We start from the raw sequence: 25,671 nt of genomic DNA on the forward strand, positions 1-25,671 counted from the left end.
CCTGTAATCGCAGCCACTCAGGAGGCTGAGGCAGGAGAATCCGTTGAACCCGGGAGGTGGAAGTTGCAGTCAGCTGAGATCCTGCCACTGCACTCCAGTGTGGGCGACAGAAGAATACTTGGTCTCAAAAACAAACAAAAAAAAGTCAAAGTCAAGTGTGAAAGTAGACCCAGAAAGCTAGAGACACATGCTTCTCCAAGGGTGTGTGGAGGAATGCTTGGGCCTTCTCCAAGGGTGCGTGGAGGAATGCTTGGGCCTTCTCCAAGGGTGCGTGGAGGAATGCTTGGGCCTTCTCCAAGGGGGCTGGAGGAATGCTTGGGCCTTCTCCAAGGGTGCGTGGAGGAATGCTTGGGCCACACTGATCGCCTGGCTATTTTATTTTACATTAAATGATCACACTTGGATTTGTTAGTAACTTCTATTCATAAAACTGGCCCAGAACTTAAGAACTGATCTTTAAGGTTTTTCTTTTTTTATTGTCTTTTAAGAGAGTTGCTGAATCTGTTATTTAATTGCATATAATTACAATGAATGCTGGTACATTTTGAGATTACAAGGAATTTCAACAAACCTTATTACTCATTGTCTAAGTCCATTAGTATTGCTGTAAAGGATACCTGAGACTAATTTATAAAGATAAGAGGTTTATTTGGCTCACAGTTCTGCAGGCTGTACAAGAAACATCTGCTTCTAGTGAAGGCCTCAGGCTGCTTCCATTCGTGGGGAAAGTTGAAGGGAAGCTGGAATGCGCAGATTACATGGTGAGAGAAGAAGCAGGAGGAGAGGAGAGGTGCCAGGCTCTTTTTTTTCTTGCCACTTTATAGCTCACAAGTGGATGCCAGCCTCTTATTAACAACCAGCTCTCTTGGGAACGAATATAGCAAGAACTCACTACTGTGAGAATGGCACCAAGCCATTCGTGAGGGATCCGCCCCCATGACCCTAACATCTCCCACCTCCCACCTCCTGTTAGGCTCTACCTGGGGATCAGATTTCAACATAAGTTGGAGAGAGTCAAACAAACCAAACCATAGCACTTACCATTCCAGAGAGACAAGGCATTCTTCACATTGAAATGACAGTATTTAATAAAGTAAAACATTTCTAGTCATGAGAAGTGACTGACTATATAAAATGATAGCCTCTTTTATGCTTTCAGTCCATGGTGCTTTTGATACCCCCCTGGTTGCAGTCTGTGGTGATTTTGCAGTGTGTTTGTTCTGTGGTGTGGTTTGAGAAGTGTGGTGTGAGGCTGGGCATGGTGGCTCATGCCTGTGTGGGCAGAGGATTACTTAGGTGCAGAGGCAAGAGACTGAAGGCACAAACTATTTCAGTATAATAAAGACAATAGTTAGAATAAGAATAGTCATAATACAAATTAGACATAGAGATGATCATGAACAATTATCAATTATTATAAACGTTATTATTTATTAGCTTTTAATATCATTCCTTGTTGCATTACTAATATAACCTAGGAATAACCGGTGGGTATGGGGTCAGGTGCTAAAGGGACATTGTGAGAAGTGACCTAGAAGACAAGAGGTGAACCTTCTGTCACACCCGCATAAGGGCTGCTTGAAGGCTCCTTGGTCAAACGGTAACACCAGTGTCTGGGAAGGCACCGGTTACTTAGCAGACCACAAAAGGGAGTCTCCTTTCCTTGGAGGAGTCAGGGAACACGCTGCCCCACCAGCTTCTTGTGGAAGGCTGGATATTATCCAGGCCTGCCCGCAGTCATCCGGAGGCCTAAACCCCTCCCTGTGGTGCTGTGCTTCAATGGTCACGCTCCTCGTCCACGTTCATGCTCCTCCCATACTCCTGGTAGAAAAAATAGTGAAAGTCTTAAAGTCTTTGATTTTTCTTGTAAGTGCAGAGAAGAAAACGCTGGCGTATGCTGCCATCTCTCTGCTTGGCTACCTAAAAGGGAAGGGCCCCCTGTCCTGTGATCACGTGACTTGCTTCACCTTGTCAATCACTTAGAAGATTCGCCCTCCTTACCCTGCCCCCTTGTCTTGTATGCAGTAAATATCAGCGAGTGTAGCCGTTCGGGGCCATGACCCGTCTCTGCATCTTGGTGGTAGTCGTCCCCCGGGCCCAGCTGTCTTTTCTTCTATCTCTCTGTCTTTTGTCTTTATTTCTACGATCTCTCTTCTCCACACACGAGGAGAAAAACCCACAGGCCCTGTAGGGCTAGTCCCTATACACCTGTAATTCCAGCACTTTGGGAGGCTGAGGCAGGCGGATCACCTGAGGTCAGGAGTTCGAGACCAGCCTAGCCAACATGGTGAAACCCCATCTCTACTAAAAATACAACAATTAGCCAGGTAGGTGCCTGTAATCCCAACTACTCAGGAGGCTGGGGCAGGAGAATCACTTGAACCGAGGAAGTGAAGGTTGTGGTGAACCAAGATCATGCACTGCACTCCAGCCTGGGTGACAGAGTAAGACTCTGTCTCAAAAAAGAAGTGTGGTATGTGAGATGTTACCGTCATTGTGTCTGGAAGATAGAAGAGGTGGTGACACTTGCCATGATAATTCAGGGATTGAGCACTCACTGGGTACAGATCACAGTGATGAGTGCGGTGGACCATTCAGAGGGAAATTATAATAATGACATGTAGGCATCACTTTATAGTTGCAAAGTTCACTTCATGGTCTCCTTTCACCTTCCCAAGAATCCTGAGGCATGTGTTATTATTGGTAGATAATACTTAAGTCATATTTCTAGAAGTCCCCTGAGCTTTAGGTCCCTACTTGTAACTGCCAACTGAAGGCACTTCCAATACAGATCCTGTAACTCTGAACTCCTCTGCCCTGGGCACCTCCACTCCCTATCTCTGTTTTGATTGGCACCACCTTCCCTGAAGCAAAACATCTAAGATATCCTAGCTTCTCCCTTTTCCTCCAAACCCTCAACCATTTAATCTTTTCCCAAATCTTGCCTAATTTAAACTTCCCTTAGATCTTTCTTAACCTGCTGTCACTTTCTTAGTAAATTCCCAACTCCCCTCCCAGCCCTCTCTACCACCCCTTCTAACTACTCATCAATCCCTTGTTTCCCATGCTCTGTTAGATAGCTCCTGGCGCATAATGAAGGTTCCATCAATATTTACTCGTCATTCATGCTTCCATGTCTTTGCATATGCAAAGCATAGGCGCTGGGATGCCTTTACTTATTTTTCTTCTGAATACTATCCTCTCATCTTTGAGACTTAATTTGGTTCCTATCATAACTTTGGTAGCCTCTCTACTTCCCAGGGCTCAGTTGCGTGTCTACCTTTGTTGAGCTCCCCTTCCCATGTGCTCCCCACTGCTTTCCTGCACACCTCTGTTACAGTAATTCTTTTTTTTTTTTTTTCTGAGACGGAGTCTAGCTCTGTCGCCCAGGCTGGAGTGCAGTGGCCGGATCTCAGCTCACTGCAAGCTCCGCCTCCCGGGTTTCCGCCATTCTCCTGCCTCAGCCTCCCGAGTAGCTGGGACTACAGGCGCCCGCCACCTCGCCCGGCTAGTTTTTTGTATTTTTTTTTTTAGTAGAGACGGGGTTTCACCGTGTTAGCCAAGATGGTCTCAATCTCCTGACCTCGTGATCCGCCCATCTCGGCCTCCCACAGTGCTGGGATTACAGGCTTGAGTCACCGCGCCCGGCCTATAGTAATTCTTAAAGTGTGGGCCCCTTGTACTCTGAAGAGTGCTTTTTTTTTTTTTTTTTTTCTGAGACGGAGTCTCGCTCTGTCGCCCAGGCTGGAGTGCAGTGGCCGGATCTCAGCTCACTGCAAGCTCCGCCTCCCGGGTTCATGCCATTCTCCTGCCTCAGCCTCCGGAGTAGCTGGGACTACAGGCGCCCGCCACCTCGCCCGGCTAGTTTTTTGTATTTTTTAGTAGAGACAAGGTTTCACCGTATTAGCCAGGATGGTCTCGATCTCATGACCTCGTGATCCGCCCGTCTCGGCCTCCCAAAGTGCTGGGATTACAGGCTTGAGCCATCTCGCCCGGCCCAGAGTGCTTTTTAAAAAGGCAGATTCCTGGGAATACCGAGAACTACTGCATCAGTATTGTTGAGAGTGAGGCCCAGGAGCCTGCATTTAGGAAGCCTCACCTCGCCCCGGGTGATTCTTATGCAGAGGAAGAAGAGTGGTGAGAATCAGTGTTTTGTTCTCTCACCTGCCTTGGCCCCTACAACTAGTTGCAGGAGTGGGGAGTATGGCCATTTAGAGTAGTCTCTGGGTAAGTTTCACCACCACTTCTGACGGTTGGGAGATGAGAACAGCAAAGTTACTCAGATTTAATGGTTTTTAACTGTATCTTTACAAAGAGGCACAATCCTTTTTCATTTGTTTGTTTTTAAACCTTTTCTGAGTTATAATTTTCTATGTCATAAAATTGACCCGTTTTAAATGTCCTAACCTATTTTCTATCTCTATAGATGAGCCTTTCCTGGATATTATAAATGGAATCATAGAATACACAGTCTTCTTTTCTAACTTTCATTTAGCGTAATGTTTTTGAAGTTCACTTGTTTTGTAGCATGTATCACTGTTTCATTCTTTTTAATGGCTGAATAATACTCCATTATAATACATATGCCATATTTTGCTTTGCCATTCACTGGTTAATGGACATTTGGATTGTTTCCATTTTTTGGTTATTATGAACAGTGCTGCTACGACATTTGTGCACAAGTCTTTGTGCAGACATGTATTTTTATTTATCTTGAGTGAAATAGAGTGGAATGGCTGGTTCACATGAAAATATGTGTTTAACTTTTGAAGAAACTTCCCAACAGTTTAAACCAACTGCACCATTTTCCACAGTCACCAGCCATGTGTGAGGGTTCCAATTCCTTCGTATTCTCACCAGCACTTTTTATTATCTGCCCCTTAGTTTGTAACCGTCCTAGTGTGTGTGAGGTGGTAACTGATTGGAGTCTTGATTTGCATTTTCCTAATGACTGTTGATGTTGAGCCCTTTCACATGTGCTCTTGACCATTTGCCTGTCTTCTCTGGGAAGATGTCTATTTAGATATTTATTTTGCTGATTGTTAAACTGGCATATTTGTCTTCTTATTGAGTGTGAAAGTGTTTTATATATTCTGGATACAAGGGGAGTAACATAGTTACTTGACGGAGGGAAAAAAGGTTCACGACCCCCTTGCCCAGTCTGTAGTGGCCTGGCCAGCAGGGTCTCCATGCCTGTTCTTTTCTCAGTGCCAGGGTGTTGCCCTTAGGGGACTCCTAGAAGCAGTTCTTTGAACTCTACCTTGTCCATGGTGTAAACGAGAGCAAAGGGACAACGTGGGGACACGGGAATAGAAAGAGTTTCTTGTTTTTTTTTTTTGGAGACAGAGTCTCTGTCGCCCAGGCTGGAGTGCAGTGGCGCGATCTCCACTCACTGCAAGCTCCGCCTCCCGGGTTCACGCCATTCTCCTGCCTCAGCCTCCTGTGTAGCTGGGACTACAGGCGCCCGCCACCACGCCCGGCTAATTTTTGTATTTTTAGTAGAGGCGGGGTTTCACCATGTTAGCCAGGATGGTCTTGATCTGCTGACCTCGTGATCACCCGCCTTGGCCTCCCAAAGTGCCAGGATTACAGGCGTGAGCCACAGCGCCCGGCCTAGTGAAGGGTTTCTATCTCGTGTTCAGCTAAGCGAGTTTCCACTGCGTGATAGGGGAATAGCATAGGGTTTATCCTGGTCCTGCTCAGCATTCAGAGTCCTTTATTTTATGGCTCTGCCTTACTCAGCCCCATCACCCCAAGTCAGCACACAGAGCAGCCCAGGGTGTACTTAGCCTTCCCCATGGCCTCAGTTCTCACTGGGCTCCCTCCTGCCTCAGTAGCCAGGTTCCCTGTGGCCCAGTGCCATGGACAGCTGGCCGGCCCCCAGTGGCTGAACTGTCTACTCCTCAAGGAGACTGTGCCTTGAGGACACAGTCTTTGTCTCATCCACCTGTGTAGCCCCAAGCCAGTACCGAAGGTAGCTCAAAACACTTGTGCAGACAATTCTCTTAAGCCACTGAATGAAGAAGGAATGAATTCGTATATTGGAAATAGGAAAACTGAGACTCAGGCAGATTAAGTAGTCTGTCTACTAGAAGACTCAAGACCTCCAGAATCATGTGGGTTGTCAGTGAAGGGCCTGGGTTTCAAATTAAGGTTCTCTGATCCCCAGAGTGCTTTTTCCACTACATCAAGTTATGAGTCCCAGCCTTTTATCTTCAGACATCTCAACTTAGAGGACAAGTGCTTACACTACGAGGCTGATCAGAGATGGTTCTGAGGGGTGATACCACCAGAGTGGAGGGGGCAAATGGGATGGCAAGGTAATTGTATATGTGGTTTCCATAGCGATGTTAGGGAATAAGTATTTCTAATTTCAACTTAGAGGAGGCATATTTATATACAAGGCAAATTAGGGATGGTTTTGAGGGGTGATACCACCACAGTGGAGGGAGCAAATGGGATGGCGAGGAAATTGTATATGTGGTTTCGATGGTCGGTGGAGATGTCAGGGAATAAATACCTTTCCGGAGATTACTCTGATTTGTGAGACACTGCAAGATCTCTTGGAGGAGCTGGGATTTGGGGAGTGAAAGTAGCAGTGCTAGGAAGAACCTTGGAGGCAGCAGAATCATGGCACAGGAGACGGATAGGATAGGACATGTTTGGGACTTGGGGAGTTGTCCCTGTAGCATGTGGGTATCTCAGGAGCCTGGGAATTGTAGCTAGGGAGCTGGGGTGAGATCCTTCTGAAGGTCAGGCTGAAGCATTTTTCTCCTGCGGTGAGACCTGATTAGAGGCTCTAGAGGAGTCAGTTGGCTAACCAGGATCTCATATATGTTTTCTCCAGTTTCATGAAACATTGAGAGTGTTCTTTTTCTTATATAACTCTCTGGTCTCAGCTATTCTGATTTCACCATCTCAAAAATCAGAGACTCTTGAAACATCTTTGCAATAAAAAGAAAATGGTGCTTTTTGTTTGCTGTTTGGCAAGAAGCTGTCTCCAGAAATGCTATATAGGAGAGTAAGCAAAAGACACGAAGGCGGGCACCTTGGCAACGTGAATGTATCTCTTAGTCAAACAGCTCCCTGGCTTGACTGAGCAGGGTGTGCTTTCAGCCCCCTCACACTACAGTAGGGCAGGAAACGTATTTTAATCAGCCTTGGTTTTCTAGATATGAGCATTGTGCCTAGCAGATAGTGGGAACTGACTGATTTGAGTGAATGAACAAACATATTCAATGAGCCGGTTAATAAATGAATGAATGAATACTGTGATGGTTTGTTCCTCCTATACATAGTATTACCCAATTAGTAATAGTGAATCACAAGGTCACTTCTCCTACTGCTTGGTAGTTTCCTGGGAAAGAAAAAAAGTCACTGATACGGTTACGGTAAAGAGAATTTAACAATTGGCCGGGCGGAGTGGCTCACGCCTGTAATTCCAGCACTTTGAGAGACTGAGGAGGGCAGATCACGTGAGGTCAGGAGTTACAGACCACCCTGGCCAACATGGCAAAACCCCGTCTCCACTAAAAATACAAAAATTAGCCTGGTGTGGTGGTGGGCGCCTGTAATTCCAGCTACTTGGGAGGCTGAGGCAGGAGAATCACTTGAACCCAGGAGGCAGAGATTGCAGTGAGCCAAGATCACACCACTGCACTCCAGCCTGGGTGACAGAGTGAGACTCTGTCTCAAAAAAAAAAAAAAAAAAGAATTTAACAATTTAGGACGGTCTGATTTGATGGTAGTTTACCAAATATTTTAAATTTTGATGGACCTGTAGAGAAATTAGTCCATTGTAACTTTATTTTTTGCAGAGTTCACATATAAACCAGTTGCCTAGCCTCACTATGAGAAAAGTTTTGAAAGTCTCCAGTTTCCTGTCACTTCAAGTCTATTTCCTTTTTTTTTCTTTATTTCTTTTTTTTTTTTTTTTTGAGACAGAGTTTCGCTCTGTCACCCAGGCTGGAGTGCAGTGGCCGGATCTCAGCTCACTGCAAGCTCCGCCTCCCGGGTTCACGCCATTCTCCTGCCTCAGCCTCCCGAGTAGCTGGGACTACAGGCGCCCGCCACGTCGCCCGGCTAGTTTTTTGTATTTTTAGTAGAGACAGGGTTTCACCATGTTAGCCAGGATGGTCTCGATCTCCTGACCTCGTGATCCGCCCGTCTCGGCCTCCCAAAGTGCTGGGATTACAGGCTTGAGCCACCGCGCCCGGCCTTCTTTATTTCTTAAAAAAAAAAAAAAAAACGTTTAAAAAATGGGGTACATGTGCAGATTTGTTACATAGGTATATGTGTACCATGGTAGTTTGCTGCACCTATTGACCCGTCCTCCAAGTTCCCTCCCCTCAGTCCTCACCCCCAGTGGGTCCTGGTGTATGTTGTTCCTCTCTCTGTGTTCGTGTGTTCTCAATGTTCATCCCCCACCTACGAGTGAGAACACGTGGTGTTTGGTTTTCTGTTCCTGCATTAGTTTGCTGAGGATAATGACTTCTAGCTTCTTCCATGTCCCTGCAAAGGACATGATCTCATTCCTTTTTATGGCTGCGTAGTATTCCATGGTGTATATGTACCACATTTTCTTTATCTAGTCTATCATTGATGGGCATTTGGGTTGGTTCCATGTCTTTGTTACTGTAAATAGTGCTGCAATAAACATATGTATGCATGTGTCTTTATAGCAGAATGATTTATAATCCTTTGGGTCTATACCCAGTAATGGGATGGCTGGATCAAATGGTATTTCTGGTTCTAGATCCTTGAGGAATTGCCATACTGTCTTCCACAGTGGTTGAACTAATTGACATTCCCACCAACAGTGTAAAAGTGTTTCTGTTTCTCCACAGTCTCACCAGCATCTATTGTTTCCTGACTTTTTTTTTTTTTTTTTTTTTTTTTTTTGAGACGGAGCCTCGCTCTGTCGCCCAGGCTGGAGTGCAGTGGCCGGATCTCAGCTCACTGCAAGCTCCGCCTCCCGGGTTTACGCCATTCTCCTGCCTCAGCCTCCCGAGTAGCTGGGACTACAGGCGCCCGCCACCATGCCTGGCTAGTTTTTTGTATTTTTTAGTAGAGACGGGGTTTCACTGTGTTAGCCAGGATGGTCTCGATCTCCTGACCTCGTGATCCACCCGTCTCGGCCTCCCAAAGTGCTGGGATTACAGGCTTGAGCCACCGCGCCCGGCCTGTTTCCTGACTTTTTAATAATCACCATTCTGACTAGCCTGAGATGGTATCTCATTGTGGTTTTGATTTGCATTTCTCTGATGATCAGTAATGTTGAGCTTTTTAAAATATGTTTCTTGGCCACGTAAATGTCTTCTTTTGAGAAAAGTCTATTTCCTATTTAATATTAGGTTCATGATCTTCAGAAGCCCTTGGATCTGGGTCTCCCTTGCGGAATTGGAAGAGAAACACTCACTACCATTATTTCTGTATTTTTGGCCTAGTGAGGAGAACTTTCAGCTAGCAATCAGGAAACCTGAAAGACCCACTTCTTTTATTAACATGAAAACGTTATCCAAGTAGCATTATCTCTTACTTGTTTCATGAACTTGTGAGGAATTTACAAAATCCTTTAAGACAATGTGGAGTTTTAACACAGTTTGAAATCTAAAGAAAAAGGAGCCATGGAAGAGACCCAGAGGCTTATATTAGAGGGAGCAAGTGTGCTCTTTCAAGTTATGGGAGGAAGCCACTGTGGTTCCAAGTAGGAAAAACTAATCTAGCGTCTTCTTTTAAATGAAAATTTCTCCTGTGAAAATCTGGCTTTCAGCCTGATCTGGGGTGGTGCCAGTGAGTGGGTAGGCAAGGAAAAGGCAGCGAGAGGTAGCTAATTAATTAGTCAATCAAAAAGTATTTATAGATTCTCTAGGTATAGGGCACCATGCTGGACTCAGTGGGAGATGCAAAGAAGAGTAAGATCCAACCTCAGACCCTGAAAAGCTTGCAGCCGGTCTCCTTGGGAGGCAAGGTGTACATGTGCTGACGGGAAAGAAAGCACAAGGCAGGTTTTTAATTGGGCAGTATGTCTCACAGATGCAAAACAGGTAATCCAGGCAAACAGGGTGTTGTTCTAGGCTTATCACCATTTACATTGTGCCATGGAGTGTCAATGTTCAAAGCATCTATGAAAGCTGCTTTTATAACTGGTTCGATTGAGCTAGTTAAGGGCTTAACAGACCCTTCACCACTGAGCATAAGATGGGTTGGGTGAAGAAAATATAAGGGATGAAGGAGTCCTGCTGTTTTGCAGAAATGACCCCAAAGAGATTGGGCCTTCACCCTTTGCTGTTCAGAAGCAAAAGAGTCATTGTAAAAATGTTCAGAGGGAAAATATGTGATGAAAAACACGAATTACATACCACAATTTTCATTTTATGGTAACCGCACCTTCACGTAGACTTGAGAAAACTCTTTTAAACATGTTGGAGGAATAAGTACATGGACAGAGGAAAATGAAATGTTGGGGACAAAAATAAGGCTATACTGACCTGAAGTTTTCCGTTAGTCATTTCCATTGACCAGATCTTCTAGATGACTGCTTGACATTTCAAATATAACTGTTCCCGCTGACAGCAAAATGAGATGGAATGACTTAATAGCGGCAGCTAATGTTTATTACTGACCATGTTCCAGACTTTCTCTGCCTTTATACTTCATGGCAACCCAGTGTGTGGTATACCTCCTGGCTCAGATGCAAATAGTCATAATTGTGTTAACACTGGATACTGATCACACAAAAATTGTGATATAACACTATTGGGTGGACAAGACAATATTGCCATATGCATGTAGGTGGTAGTGGGGACTGAGCAAGAAAAAAGTAAACCCTTGTATTTTTGGTGGGAACTCAGTAGATAATGCCCCAAACTGAAGAAAACCAAATAAGACACAGAGATAGAGTCATGTTATTTAGAGATAAGGGGGAGGTGGGGGGCGATTATCAAAGACACAGTTACAATAATTGAAAATGGTTGGCACTTATGACACAGAATGGAAGAGTGTAGAACTATTGATTCTTTAAATTATGTGCATGTCTAGCTTTGATAAAAATAAAAATTAGACTGGGCGCCATGGCTCATGCCTATAATCCCTTTACTTTGGGAACCTGAGATGGGAGAATTACTTGAGCCCGAGAGTTCAAGACCAGCTTGGACAACATAGGGAGACACTGTCCCTGCAAAAACTAAATTTAGAAAATTAGCCAGATGTGGTAGCATGCCCTGTAATCCTAGTTACTAGAGAGGATCTTTGGTGGGAGGATCCCTTGAGCCCAGGAGGTGGAGGCTGCAGTGAGCTATGACTGTGCCACTACACTCCAGCCTGAGAAATAGAGTGAGACCCTGTCTCAAAACAAAAAACAAAAAACCTTGAAAAGTGAGGGGAAAATTCAAAAAAGAAAAAAAAAAGACCAAAAAGGAGGATGGGTGCACTTCTCATTATAATGACACTCAAAAGAGAATACAAAAAAAAAAAAAATTTAATTAATTCAAAACAAGGAATTAAGATTAATCTCAAGTACAGTTTTTCAAAACCTGATTTTTTTTGTTTTTTTCTGAGACAGAGTCTCATTTTTTCACCCAGGCTGCAATGCAGCGGGGTGAACATGGCTCACTGCAGTCTCGACCTCCCAGGCTCAAGAGATCCTCCTGCCTCAGTCGTCCAAGTAGCTGGGACTATAGGCGTGTGCCACCACAACCAACTAATTTTTCAATTTTATGTAGAGATGGGTTTCGCTATGTTGCCCAGGCTGGTCTAGAACTCTTGGGCTCTAGCAATCCAGCCGCCTCTGCCTCCCAAACTGCTGGGATTATAGGCGTGAGCCACCGGACCCAGCCCCTAAAACAAATCGTGAAAAGGAGAAAGTTGTGCGATGTTATGTTCCTTCCTCTTTTTTCCCCACACACACTCACACTCTGGTCAGGTGTTTCTGTGTATCCTCTGGCCTTTCCTTGCCGTTGGCTTCTACTGGAATAGGATGACTAGTGAAGATCTGGAGGACCAAGTTTGAGCTGTGTCATCTCACCCAGTCTCTTCATTCTCCAGCTGTGAATCTGGCTTCTCTTTGTGCTTCACTGGGTTCTTAGAATATCTTCTTTCCTACCATCTTGCTGTATCCCCCTATTCTACTGGCCTCCTGAACCAAACTCTTTGGTCTATCCCCCGGCTCTGACTCATTCCTTACCCTGACCTTGCTGTCTGTATTTGCTTTGACTACCCTATGAGTGTCCTCAACTTAATTCTTAATTCTTGGCTGCCACCTCCTTGTCAAAACTTGGCTAAACCACTTTGGAATGCTAAGGCGGATGGGACTGCCTGGGAAGAATTTGGAGAATCTGCAGGTCTGCTCTTTCCTCATTCTTGAGAGCCGGGCTAGTGGCTGAGGGTATACGGAGAGAGAGAGGGAGAGAGGCAGAGAGAGTTTGGAGAGAAGAGGGCATGATCATACCCACCATCCTGGGCCCCGTCAGTCTCCTTGGGAATGCTAACATATCTCCTGGTATAGTCTTTCTTTTATTTATTCTTCATTTTATCTTAGAAACTGTTCTGAAAGTTTTAAACCCAGAGACCTCTCTCCAACTTCCTTGCATGAGCTGTATTTTGACCACTTTAGAGACTGTGGCAGAATTTCAGTCTTGCTCGTGGTGATTTTACATGGAGTGACATCTGAGTCGCTTTTCGACTGCATTCCACACCCATCTGTCCAGCCCTGCAGCTTGTGGGCTGACTCCTGTTGTCTTTCAACATACGGAGCACTATGAGATAGTGCGAGTTTGGGTCTTGTCAGGGAGTCTGATTAAGCCACAGTCAGAGACGGCAGTCCTAAGTGTGAAATGTAACAGGCCTTCTCAAGACAGCTGCATCTGTGAGCTGCTGGAGGTGGCTGGTGCCATCCTGTTGGGAATAGGAGCTTGCTAACAAAGCAAACATTTTTTTTTTTCTATCGCGGGCTAGGTCTATGGTGGTAACATTTGGCAAGTTGAGTAACAGGGAACATAGATAACTGTGAACAGATGGGCAACTATTAAAAGATTTGAGGGGCTTTCATCATTTCTCAAATGGCCTTCACCCACCTACAGGATACCCAGTTCCCTTGCAAGAGGATTACGTAAAGGATTCAATTACATTTCTCTTTCCTTTTTTTTTTTTTTCTTCAATTGCGATGGAAGCACAAGCTCTTACGTGAAGAGGAAAAGAATAGATGAGAAATTTCTAATTTTGAATCCCCTTAGGATTAGATGCTGATTTCAGCTGTGCAGAGAATACTGCCCCATATTTTGCAAGAGTAACTGTTGCCAGTTTCAGGAGAGATGACTTTCCAAAATAGACAGTAAACTCCGCCCTCCATAGCCGATGACCATCTGACATTCAGACAGAATTACAGAGGTATATAAGCTTTTGAAACTTTTATAACCTTGCTTTTGAAAAACGGCAGTGGCACGTCATCACTGTGTTTAAGCTCAAAACACATAAGAGAAATGTATTGCCTGGTCCCCAGCAGAAACATAAAATTTTATTTATCCATCTGAGAGCAATTAAATTTATTTCCCCCTGCTTTAGGACAGCAGTGTCTCTGATTCAGAAGCATGCTGTTCCTCTTTTGCTCAGAAGGATGCTTGGAAGGTTCTTAAGAGGGAGAAGAATTCCAGGCACTGATTAAGAGGAGGCATGTTGTCTTCCCTTAAGGGGCAGCAACCTGATTTTGCCAAAAGCAGTCATAAGTTGATGTGGCCAGGGTTAAGGTGGCTATAAGCTAAATCTCAGGAATCTGAACAAATTAGATTGGGTTTCATTCCTCAGAGGTTGCCTTAATGACATATAAATTCTAGGGCCTATAATCTTAATATAAGTTTACAATTTTAGTGGGTACTTATCCTATGCACAGTCATTTAATTTTCTGTTTGGAAGCAGGAAGCATGGATACCCTGCCCCTTCGCCATTTTTTTTTTTCTTCTTGACAGAGTCTTGCTCTGTCGCCCAGGCTGAAGTGCAGTGGCGTGATCTCAGCTCACTGCAACCTCCACCTTCTGGGTTCAAACAATTCTCCTGCCTCCGTCTCCTGAATAATTGGGTTTACAGGTACCTGCCACCATGCCCGGCTAACCTTTTTATTTTTATTTATTTATTTATTTTATTTTATTTATTTTTGAGATATAGTCTCTCTCTGTTGCCAAGCTAGAGTGCAGTGGCACAATCTCAGCTCACTGCAACCTCCACCTCCCGGGCTCAAGTGATTCTCGTGCCTCAGCCTCCCGAGTAGCTGGGATTACAGGCATGTGCCACTACGCCTAGCTAATTTTTGTATCTTTGGTAGAGACGGGGTTTCACCAGGTAGGCCAGGCTGGTCTCGAACTCCTGACCTCGTGATCCGCCTCTCTCAGCCTCCCAAAGTGCTGGGATTACAGGCGTGAGCCACCGCACCCGGTCACCCTGCCCCATTTTTATCCCCAGTCCTCTAATCAGCTTCAGTCCCTATTTATCCCAGCCAAGAGTACTGGGTAACTGAAGATCCCTGTCTCTACAAACCACCCCACCGAAGACTAAATTTTGCTTAAACATAACCAGCAGCCTTACAAAAGGAAAATAACCATTTGTCATATTGTAAATTAAAACCCTACATTCAGAATAATTATAATTTAAAATAATTCAGCAACAGAAACACCAAAACAAACCAATTAGTAATAAGTGGAAAACAATTAGCTCTTGGAGGTGATGGCCTCTTTGCCTGCTAAACGATGCTCAGGTTCATAAACTCAGTTCTCCTGGATTGGGCTGTTTGGTTTTATGTAATTGAGTAAACAAGGATTATCAGTGGGTTTAGTCTCCCCTGGAGAATTTTACTTTAACAGAAGGAATTATCGAAAATACTGAAAATATGTTCCCACCATTAGCAGGAGAAGAGCTGGCAATATTAATTTTTCCATATATGTTTTGTAGGCTTTTAAAAAGTAAGTGCTGCACATAGATTGTGTCATATAACAAAGAAGCATCCACACAGGCACTTGGAAGCAGTATAAAGGGAGTGAATATTTGTGTATTACATATTGGGCTTGTAATAATCACTAACGGAATAGAAAGTAAGCTCAATATAATGCCGATTTTTTTTGTGTGTTCCAAGATTTAGGTTCTTTTGAATTTCACGTATTTTTCTGATATTTAGAAATACTCTTTAGGTAAATAAAAGACGCATGCACACACATTTATAGCAGCACAGTTCGCAATAGCAAAGATACAGAACCAACCTAAGTCCCCATCAACCAATGAATGGATTAAGAAAATGTGGTGTATATGCACTATGCAATACTAGTCAGTCAAAGATAGGAACAAAATAATGTCTTTTACATTAACTTGGATGGAGCTGGAAGCCATTATTCTAAGTGAAGTAGCTCAGGAATGGAAAACTAAATATCCTATGTTCCTCACTTATAAGTGGGAGCTAAGCTATGAGGATGCAAAGGCGTAAGAATGATATAATGGACTTTGGGGACCTGGGGAAGGATGGGAGGGGGATGAGGGATAAAATACTACACATTGGGTACAGTGTACACTGCTCAGGTGATGGGTGCACCCAAACCTCAGAAATCACCACTAAAGAACTTATCCATGTAACCAAAAACCACTTGTTCCCACCCCCAAAACTGCTGAAATTAAAAAACAACAATAATACATACAATTTCATGGTTGCAAAAATAAAAATAAAGCCATCCCCAGTGATTGTGTCTTCCTCCTTGCTGTTGTTGAGACTGATGGTGTTGGTTTGCTCATTCTCCCTGATGCTCATGCAGCCTCCGTTTGTGCCTGTGCTTTTCTAGAATGGCCAACATGCAGGGACTAGTGGAAAGACTGGAACGAGCTGTCAGCCGCCTGGAGTCGCTGTCTGCAGAGTCCCACAGGCCCCCGGGGGACTGCGGGGAAGTCAATGGTGTCAGTGGAGGTAGGGTCACAAACTGTTGTCATTCCTGGTCTTCTTGTGGGTCACTTCATTTTGTTTCCATCATTTCACTCTCAAGGAAGATTTCTATTATCCTTCAGCTTCCCTACTCCTTCCATTGTATGTGACCATAACATTAATTAGAGGCAAGCAATCCTGAAAAAGAGAAAGGAAGAAAATCTTTCAACCCACAATCTACAAAATTATCGGTATCTGTGCCTTTTAGAGACAGGGTCTCGCTCCCAGGCTGGAGTGCAGTGGTGCAGCCATAGCTCAGAGTGACCTCAAACTCCTGGGCTCAAGCCATCTTCCCGCCTTGGCCTCCCAAAGTGCTGGGATTACAGGTGTGAGCCACTGTGCCCAGCGTCAGTGCCTCTTAAGAGCATATTCATCTTTCGTTTAGTGTTCATACTGCTGTCCGGCACTCAGTGACTAAATATATTATCTACATAATTATCAAAAAAGAAACTAATGTTCTCGATTAGAATGTAAATTGGAAGGAATTATCATTCTGTAGATTTTCATTTTAAAGAGAACCAATCACTAAATTTAGGAACTAAAGTTTTTTTTTTTTTTTTTTGAGGCGGAGTCTCGCTCTGTTGCCCGGACTGGAGTGCAGTGGCCGGATCTCAGCTCACTGCAAGCTCCGCCTCCCGGGTTTACGCCATTCTCCTGCCTCAGCCTCCCGAGTAGCTGGGACTACAGGCGCCCGCCATCTCGCCCGGCTAGTTTTTGTATTTTTAGTAGAGACGGGGTTTCACCGTGTTAGCCAGGATGGTCTCAATCTCCTGACCTCGTGATCCGCCCGTCTCGGCTTCCCAAAGTGCTGGGATTACAGGCTTGAGCCACCGCGCCCGGCCAGGAACTAAAGTTTTGAAGGAAGCTAGTCTTATGTGAAGACAAATATGACTTTGATGTAACATAATTACGTCATGGTGTTTTACCTTTGCCTATTCCTAACCTTCCTAACCAAATATGCTTTTTTTTTTTTTTTTTGAGATGGAGTCTCGCTCTGTCGCCCAGGCTAGAGTACGGTGGCATGATCTCGGCTTACTACAACCTCCGCTTCCCGGATTCAAGTGATTCTCCTGCCTTAGTCTCCCGGGTAGCTGGGACTACAGGCGCCTGCCACCACGCCCAGCTAATTTTTTGTATTTTTAATAGAGATGGGATTTCACCATGTTAGCCAGGATGGTCTCAATCTCCTGACTTCGTGATCCGCCTGCCTCATCCTCTCAAAGTGCTGGGATTACAGGCGTGAACCACCATACCCGGCCAACCAAATATGCTTTTAAAACTATATCCTAATACCATACTGTAAAACATTTTTTAATTATATCATCAAAAATAAAAAGTTGGCTACTTTCTCAAAAAAGGTACCACATATGGCAAACTCTCCAAGTTATCTACAATAATTTTTCCAATTCCTTCTTGAATAAGGGATGAAGAAAAATTGCAAATAATTTACTTAATAATTTTTTTTAACAAATAAAGGACAACCAATTAAATTTGAATTTCAGATAAAAGACACTTTTTGGGCGGTTATAAAGATGTCCCAAATACTGCATGGGCTATACTGCGTGTTATGCACCTACATCTAACATTTATTCACTGCTTATCTGAAATTCAAATTGAACCAGGCAATCTGCATTTAATATGGCAGCTCTGTTCTTGTCACATGGGCTCTTCCTCCTTATCTGACCCATATGGAATCCTGTCAGGCTTTTTTGGGCTGAGAAAAGCCATGGGGAAGAAGGGACTTCAGAAAAAGCTTTCACCAGGAAAGACCTACATTGGTGCTTCTAGAGTTTCAGGCGAATTTGGACCCGTGCCTGTATTACATACCATGGGACAGAAATTACTGTGTGAGCACAAATGTGCTGGCTGGTTTATTTCCCCCCTGAACATAATGAAAATTAAAATGCTTTGAATGAATTGAAAGGGGGTGTTGTTTTAAGGAAGGCTGCCAGGAGCCTGTAAGTTTTTTCCGCTCCAACTGAGACACATCTATGATTTCATTTTAAGCCTTTTTTTGTTAACAGTATACAGTTGGCATATGAGATTCAATAAACCTTATTTGTAAGAAAATATTTTCATCCTCTCTTCAGTAACTTTGTTTCATTATACTGTTGGCATCAGGTGATTAAAGACATTTCTCTAAACTACTTGACCACAAATGTTAAGCCTTCGTTTTGTGAATACACAAAACAAAGTTAAAATCCAACTACCAGGAGATTATTTAGTATTATTGAGTAAAGAAAAAAAAAACTCAATAATTTGAACCTCACTTATTCAAAGAGGTACTAGACTGAACTGGGTACTTTGTAAAAAAAAAGATTTTTTTCTAGGAAAATTAATAGGCTTAGAATTAGAGGGTATGTAATTAAATTATTTAAATTATTTAAGTGTTTAAACAAATATTTTCTCTTATAACAAATCATTCCAAACCAGTTATTAAAGCAAAGCTCTTCTAAAACAACTTAGCCCACAATTTACTATCCTACTTGAAATGAAGTAGGATAATTAGTAAATTGTCTGAATGATATCCATCCTTAAAACATTTTACTAATCCTAAACAACACCATTTCCATTTCTTCTTCATTAGTAAGTTTTGACAATTTTCTAAATTCTATTTTTGACAAATCCGCAAACAACTTTTTTTTTTTTTTTTGAGACGGAGTCTCGCTCTGTAGCCCAGGCTGGAGTGCAGTGGCCGGATCTCAGCTCACTGCAAGCTCCGCCTCCCGGGTTTACGCCATTCTCCTGCCTCAGCCTCCCGAGTAGCTGGGACTACAGGCGCCCGCCACCTCGCCCGGCTAGTTTTTTTTTTTTTTTGTATTTTTTAGTAGAGACGGGGTTTCACCGTGTTAGCCAGGATGGTCTCGATCTCCTGACCTTGTGATCCGCCCGTCTCGGCCTCCCAAAGTGCTGGGATTACAGGCTTGAGCCACCGCGTCCGGCCCAAACAACTTTTACCTTACTTGTAAACATCATTATGACAATGTTATAGCAAAAGTTAATTTTTTTTTACTTTAAAAGAAACTTTTGGCCAGGAGTGATGGCTCCTGCCTGTAATCCCAGCACTTTTGGAGGCCGAGGCAGGCAGGAGATCAAGACCATCCTGGCTAACACAGTGAAATCCCATCTCTACTAAAAGTACAAAAAATTAGTCGGGTGTGGTGGCGGGCGCCTGTAGTCCCAGCTACTCGGGAGGCTGAGGCAGGAGAATGGCGTGAACCCGGGAGGCAGAGCTTGCAGTGAACTGAGATCACCCTACTGCACTCCAGCCTGGGCGACAGAGCGAGACTACATCTCAGAAAAAAAGAAACTTTTAGAAGGAACATAATCCCTTACAAATGCATAATAGGCATAGATCAAAGGACCAGTCTATTTTGATACTGGTATTATGATGTGCTTTAGAAGGTGAGTGCTTTTTGTTTTTCTCTGATGACAATCGGGTAAGTTCAGCTCAACAGCTGAAGAAATATTTTTGCGTTTTTACAATGTGACAAACACCGTGCTAGGTGCAAGAAAATTGAAGATGAATTATACGCAGTCCTAATGCTCCAGAATCTTTGGTCTCAATGCTTTACTATTCAGGGCCCCAAATTCTTTGATTAAGGGATGCTCAAAGGATGCAGTTTGGAGAGAAAGACAGGTCTGCCTGCAGGAGGTGTGAACAGAGCTGAACGATGAAAGGAAATTGGAACATATTCCCTTTTATCATTGTACCTTCTGCTATGTAGAAGACTCTGACACATTTCTGAAACTTTCTCCCACTTTAAATACTCAGCAGAGACCGCACCCCACCTGACCCCTGCCACCCCGTGCCCCGCCTCGGGCCTCTTCCATAGCAACAAACAGGTTTATCTGTTTCCAAAGGGATCCATAAGGAGCCTTGGGGCTTGTGTCAGAAGTTGTTACATACTGTGCTGTGAACTTTAAGATAACTTACTCAGCTTCAACATCTAGCTTCAGCATCCTGCTCAGAAGTTAGAACACACCTGCAGAGAGCCGTAAATAACATTTCCATCACCCCTTGGGCCTGTGGAAATGGGTAATTGGGAAAAAGAAAAAGAAAGACACTCCCCTGATAGTTTTGTGAGCATGGATGATGTATTTGTACAACATGAGGAAAGGAATCCTAGGTTTTGGTTAGAGTTTTCATAGTTTCTCAGTATCGCATTTCTCAATATTAGGGACATGAAATCAGGGACTTAGATTTTTTTTCTGTTAATTGAAAGGCAGGGAAGGAAATGCAGAGCACACCTGTTGGGCAGTTGCCACTTGAGCTTTGCCAGTAATTTGGCAGCTCTGAACCCAACGGGTATGGCCTCAGCAGTCAGTTTCACTCCCACTGTGGTTGTCCCCCCGCCCCTGGAGTTCATGAAGAAGGAAGAAAAGGAGTGAAATCAGCTTTCTTTTCCTCCTTGCCCAGAGTTCATTATTACCTTCTGACTGTCCTAGGTAATCCTGGGATTGTAAGGTCATTACAGCACCTGAGCAGGTGGCTGTGGAGGAAGGGCCACTGGCTTTGAATGAATCGGCTGGGTTCTGCTTTTGGATCTGCCTTTTGTTTGATCTGTAACTCTGGCCTATTCAAGTGCTGTGTTTGCAGCCATTTCCTCATCTGTAACGTTGCGATGGTGCTACCTACCTTCCTGGATTCGGAGGGAATGAAATGAAATTATGTAGCGTCTTTACTCAGGAGGATGAAAAATAGGAAAACAGTGTTTTCCTGAGCTGTTGAGAAATGTTTAATAAACATTGATTGAGATCCAGGCATGGTGGCTCGCACCTGTAATCCCAGCACTTTGGATGGCCTAGGTGGGTTGATCACTTGAGCCCAGGAGTTCGAAGCCAGCCTGACCAACATGGAGAGACCCTGTTTCTACAAAAAATACAAAAATTAGCTGGGCGTGGTGGCACACTTCTGTGGTTTCAGCTACTTGGGAGGCTGAGACTGGAGAATCACTTGAACCTAGGAGGTGGAGGTTGCAGTGAGCCAAGATCACACCACTGCATTCCAGCACAGCCTGGGTGATAGAGAGTGAGATTCTGTCTCAAGGAACAAAAAACAAAAACATTGATTGAGTGAAGGAATGACTTAGCGAATGAATTAGTGAGAATGACATTGATGATATTAAACTTCCATATTGCCTATGGCAAGACAGTCCCAGGTTTTCTTTTCTTTTTTTTTCTTGAGACGGAGTCTCGCTCTGTCACTCAGGCTGGAGTGCAGTGGCGCAATCTCAACTCACTGAGATCACCTCCACCTCCCAGGTTCAAGCGATTCTCCTGCCTCAGCCTCCCAAGTAGCTGGGATTACAGGTGCCCACCACCACCCAGCTAATTGTTGTATATTTATAGAGACAGATTTCACCATGTTGTCCAGGCTGGTCTTGAACTCCTGACCTCAGGCGATCTGCCCGCCTCAGCCTCCCTAAGTGCTGGGATTACAGGTGTGAGCCACCGCACCGGCTAGTCCCAGGTTTTCATTCAACTGCCAGGGAATAACAAAATGCTCCTTTCCCCAAGGTGTGGCACCCTCTGTGGAAGCCTTTGACAAGCTGATGAACAGTATGGTGGCCGAGTTTTTAAAGAACAGTAGGATCCTTGCTGGGGATGTGGAGACCCATGTAAGTACTTTCCTCCCCTGTTCTCAGTGGAGAGTTTAAACTTACCAGCCCAGCCTCTGACAACTCTAAACAGCCTGAGGAGATCTTTATTTATTTGTTTTTTTTTTTACTCTGGCTAGGCAGATGGTGGCTAAAACATTCATTTGCCCGTTTATTCATTTAATTGTTCCTGCAATGCCTATGGATAGAGCCTTGCCCGGCACTGTTCTGGAAGCTAGAAGCATGGGGATGAACAAGATAGGCCACATCCTGCTCTCACAGAACTTCCACTTTAGTCTGGGAAACAGATGATATATACAAACATATAAACGAATTCAGGTAGTGTTAAGTACGAAAAGAATAAGAAAGCAGGGTCATGATTCAGAGTGCTGGAAGCAGGGATATTGCTTGAGATAGGAAGGTGTATCTGAGGTGACACTGAGCAGAGATCTGATACACAGAGGTAGTGAGCTGTGGAGAGATGTGGGGAAGAGAGTTCCAGGCAGAGGGAACAGCAAGAGCAAAGGCTCAGAGCAAACTTGGTGTGTTCCCAGCAGAACAGAATGTTTGGGAGAAGATAAGGGAGAGGGATAAGAAGGGCTCAGAGTACAACATGCTCTTCTAGTCACAGTGAGGGTCTTGGCTCTCCTTCCCACTGTGATGGGAAGCCACCTGGGGTCACCAGGCAGAGGACTCAGGGTGATTTGATTTATGCTTATTTTATTTTATTTTTTATTTTATTTATTTATTTTTTTTTTTGAGACAGAGTCTCGCTCTGCCCCCAGGCTGGAGTGCAGTGGCCGGATCTCAGCTCACTGCAAGCTCCGCCTCCCGGGTTCACGCCATTCTCCTGCCTCAGCCTCCCGAGTAGCTGGGACTACAGGCGCCCGCCACTTCGCCCGGCTAGTTTTTTGTATTTTTTAGTAGAGACGGGGTTTCACCGTGTTAGCCAGGATGGTCTCGATCTCCTGACCTCGTGATCTGCCCGTCTTGGCCTCCCAAAGTGCTGGGATTACAGGCTTGAGCCACCGCGCCCGGCCAATTTATGCTTTAAAAAAGTTCCCCTGGTTGAGCTGACTCAGTCGCCAGCCACCCTCTTCTTTCTCTAAAATGCAGCCTGAAGATATCACCTCACATCCATTGGGATGGCTACTATACAAAGAACAGGAATTAACAAGTACTGGTTAGGATGGGGAGAAGCTGGAGCCTCTATGCACTGTTGGTGGGAATGTAAAATGGTGCAGGCACGGTGGAAAACAGAATGTTGGCTCCTCAAAAAAAAAAAAAAAAGAACTACCATATGATCCAACAATTTCACTTCTATGTATATCCCCCAAATTTAAAAGCAGCATCTCCAAGAGACACCCATGTTCATAGCAGCATTATTCACAATAGCCACGAGGTGGAAGCAACTCCAGTGTGCACTGACAGATGCACTAAATGTGGTCTGTACATACAATGGAATATTATTCAGCCTTGAAAAGGAAGGAAATGCTGTTACATGTTGTAATATGGATGAACCTTGAGGACATGATGCTAAGTGAAATAAGCCAGACACAAAAAGACAAATACGGTATGATTCCACTTATTTGCAGTACCTGGGGTGGTCAAATTTGTGGAGATAAAGTAGAATGGTGTTTGCCAGAGGCTGGAGGGAGCAGAGAATAGGAAATTGTTCAACGAGTGCAGAATTTCAGTTTTCTAAGATTAAAAAGTTCTGGAGATTGGACAATATGAATATACTTAACACTATTGAGCTATACACTGACAATGGTTAAGATGGTAAATTTTATGTTATGTGTATTTTACTCTAATTTTGAACAAAGTACAGCCTGAGGAAAAGCAAAAACACAGAGTTTGATAATCTCTGGATTGGAAGAGAACTTTAAAGCTACCTAAGCTAGCACTTGTCATATTTTAAAGCATATTAGCATCATCTCCGGGGTTAGTCATTGTTTGCATGCATTTAGTGAAAATCTAATGTGATAGCCAAACCAATTAAAAACATAAAAAGACATTTGTCACTGGATTCTTCTTTTTCTTTGACTTTTGTTTCTCACTAAGAATTGAATTCCAAATCCACCTACCTATAGATTTCTCAGCAACAGCACAATCCTGGCAAAACCATTTTCAGTATAGATTCACAGAAAATCTGATTCTTCAATAAAGTTGTGGTTTGGGGCTTAAAAAAAGTATAAAGGGATTCTCTCTTTGCTCCCCTCCCAATTAGACATCATATGCAACACCGAACACCAGTCTCCCAGGGGATCCGGTGACTCCGGTTATGCCAGAGGCTCCAAGATTGTAATTAAATAGGTGCTTATCTCATCATATTGCAATGTATTTGTTTGCCACATCTGAGAAAAACAAAGATACTCCTCTATTTCTGTTGAAGTATACCCCTTGGTGAAAGAGACAAGCCTTGACACATATGAGTTCTGGAAAAACCCGGGCACTAAGAAGCATCCGCATCGAATGTATCCCACAGCTCTATCGTTACTACTCTAGTCTGTTCTTTTCCTCAGTGTTTTCGTTTACAAGAAACCTTGTATGCAGCAAGAGAATGGCTGAGCCTCTTATATTCTGAGACATGATAACTCCTGAATGCTAGCATACACAAAGGAATATTATCTGTAATACACTGAAAAAGATGCTTGAGCGATTGATGAACATTTTCTCTCTTCAACACTATCACAGTAATCATTGTATCATTATGGTTACTATTAATTAATGTCAACATTAGGCTTCTGAGGTACACAGTACATTATAACTCATTAGGAGTATCTCAGAAATTCTAGATAGAAGCTTTTTACAGGAGAATAATGAGGCCTATAAATAAGTGTATTTAACTTTGCGTTTTTTTAAAAAGTAAGATTTGCGTGCTGTCTTCAAATTGCACAGTAAACAGTCCCTTTAAGTTATTTTTAGAACAAAGTGAGATATAAAGTGTAGCTTGATTAATATTAAGTTTTTCATCTCTTCATTCATCAGGCTGTAAACAGGATGACTCAGATGAAGGAATAGTCTCGATAATGAATATGTAATGCTTAAGGACATGTTATGTTCTCACCAGTTTTTAAAAAATAGAGGAAAGGAAGGAAAAGAATAAAAGAGGGAAGGAAGAAAGACAAGCAAGAAAGAGAGAAAGAAAGAAACACTTGTCATCTGAAAGTTTAGACTCCAGCTCTACAACACAAAGAAAAGTACAGGCAGCTATAGTCCATCTGCCCATGACTTTAATACTTTGAACATGCTGTGTATTTTTTCTCTGGCTTATAGAACCATGTGTCATTGGCATTAAGCTTGCAGCTGTTGCCTCTCACATCAACCAGAAGTGGGGGCTGAACTTTATTCCAAGAACACACCTGTTGCCTAGAAAAAAACCCCTCACATACCTGATTGTACAGGATGGAAATTTGAGAGAGACACAAATGTGCATCATGTTAAATCTTGTGCCTGTGCTTAAAAGCCATTTCACAGATACCAGTAAGGAATAAGGGCAGCCAAGCTATGATTTAACGTCTGTCTCGATGTGTTGGCTGCTGGTTGGGCTTAATTTACTGAACACTCAATAGTCCATTGACAGAACGGACCACAAAAAAGGGGAACTAATAGCTACAATTAGGAATCTCTGCTGAACCGAAGAGCATAACAGGTTTAGAAAAGATTAGATCTTATAAAGCCTTCTTGTGTGCAACCTAAACCAAAGGACTTGTTTAAACTACTCTTCAACCCAAGAACCATGACACAGCTTGCACCCCTTTTAAAAAAAATAGATAATTTTATGCATAATTGCATACATGCATGATTTTATAACAGATGTTGGGTAAATAGAGTTCTCAATGTCAAGAAGCAGATCCTCTAGAAACTGGGCCTATATAAGACCTAGCCCTTGGTTGGACATCATTTATCCATAAATAGATTTATGTGATTTGGGTTTTTTTTTTTTTTTGAGACAGAGTCTCGCTCTGTTGCCCAGGCTTGAGTGCAGTGGTGTGATCTCAGCTCACTGCAACTTTCGTCTCCCGGGTTCAAGCGTTTCTTCTGTCTCAGCCTCCTAAGTAGCTGGGATTACAGGTGTGTGCCACCACGCCTGGCTAATTTTTGTATTTTTAGCAGAGA

The 25,671-nt window shown here is 43.6% G+C and overlaps 1 protein-coding gene across 2 annotated transcripts in view; it reads left to right on the forward strand.

Moving 5' to 3' along the window:
• Positions 1–25,671, forward strand: part of CAP2 (cyclase associated actin cytoskeleton regulatory protein 2) — a 173,831-nt gene that overhangs the window by 14,930 nt on the left and 133,230 nt on the right. For both annotated transcript variants that reach the window (XM_033216315.1, XM_033216316.1), the window contains exons 2-3: positions 15,813–15,934; positions 21,470–21,570. In XM_033216315.1, coding sequence (XP_033072206.1) covers positions 15,814–15,934; positions 21,470–21,570 — 222 coding nt within the window. In that variant the 5' untranslated portion in view covers position 15,813. The remainder of the gene's footprint in view (positions 1–15,812; positions 15,935–21,469; positions 21,571–25,671) is intronic.

The sequence above is a fragment of the Trachypithecus francoisi genome, unplaced genomic scaffold (genome assembly GCF_009764315.1).
Source record: "Trachypithecus francoisi isolate TF-2019V2 unplaced genomic scaffold, Tfra_2.0 Lachesis_group10, whole genome shotgun sequence".
Lineage (NCBI taxonomy): Eukaryota > Metazoa > Chordata > Mammalia > Primates > Cercopithecidae > Trachypithecus > Trachypithecus francoisi.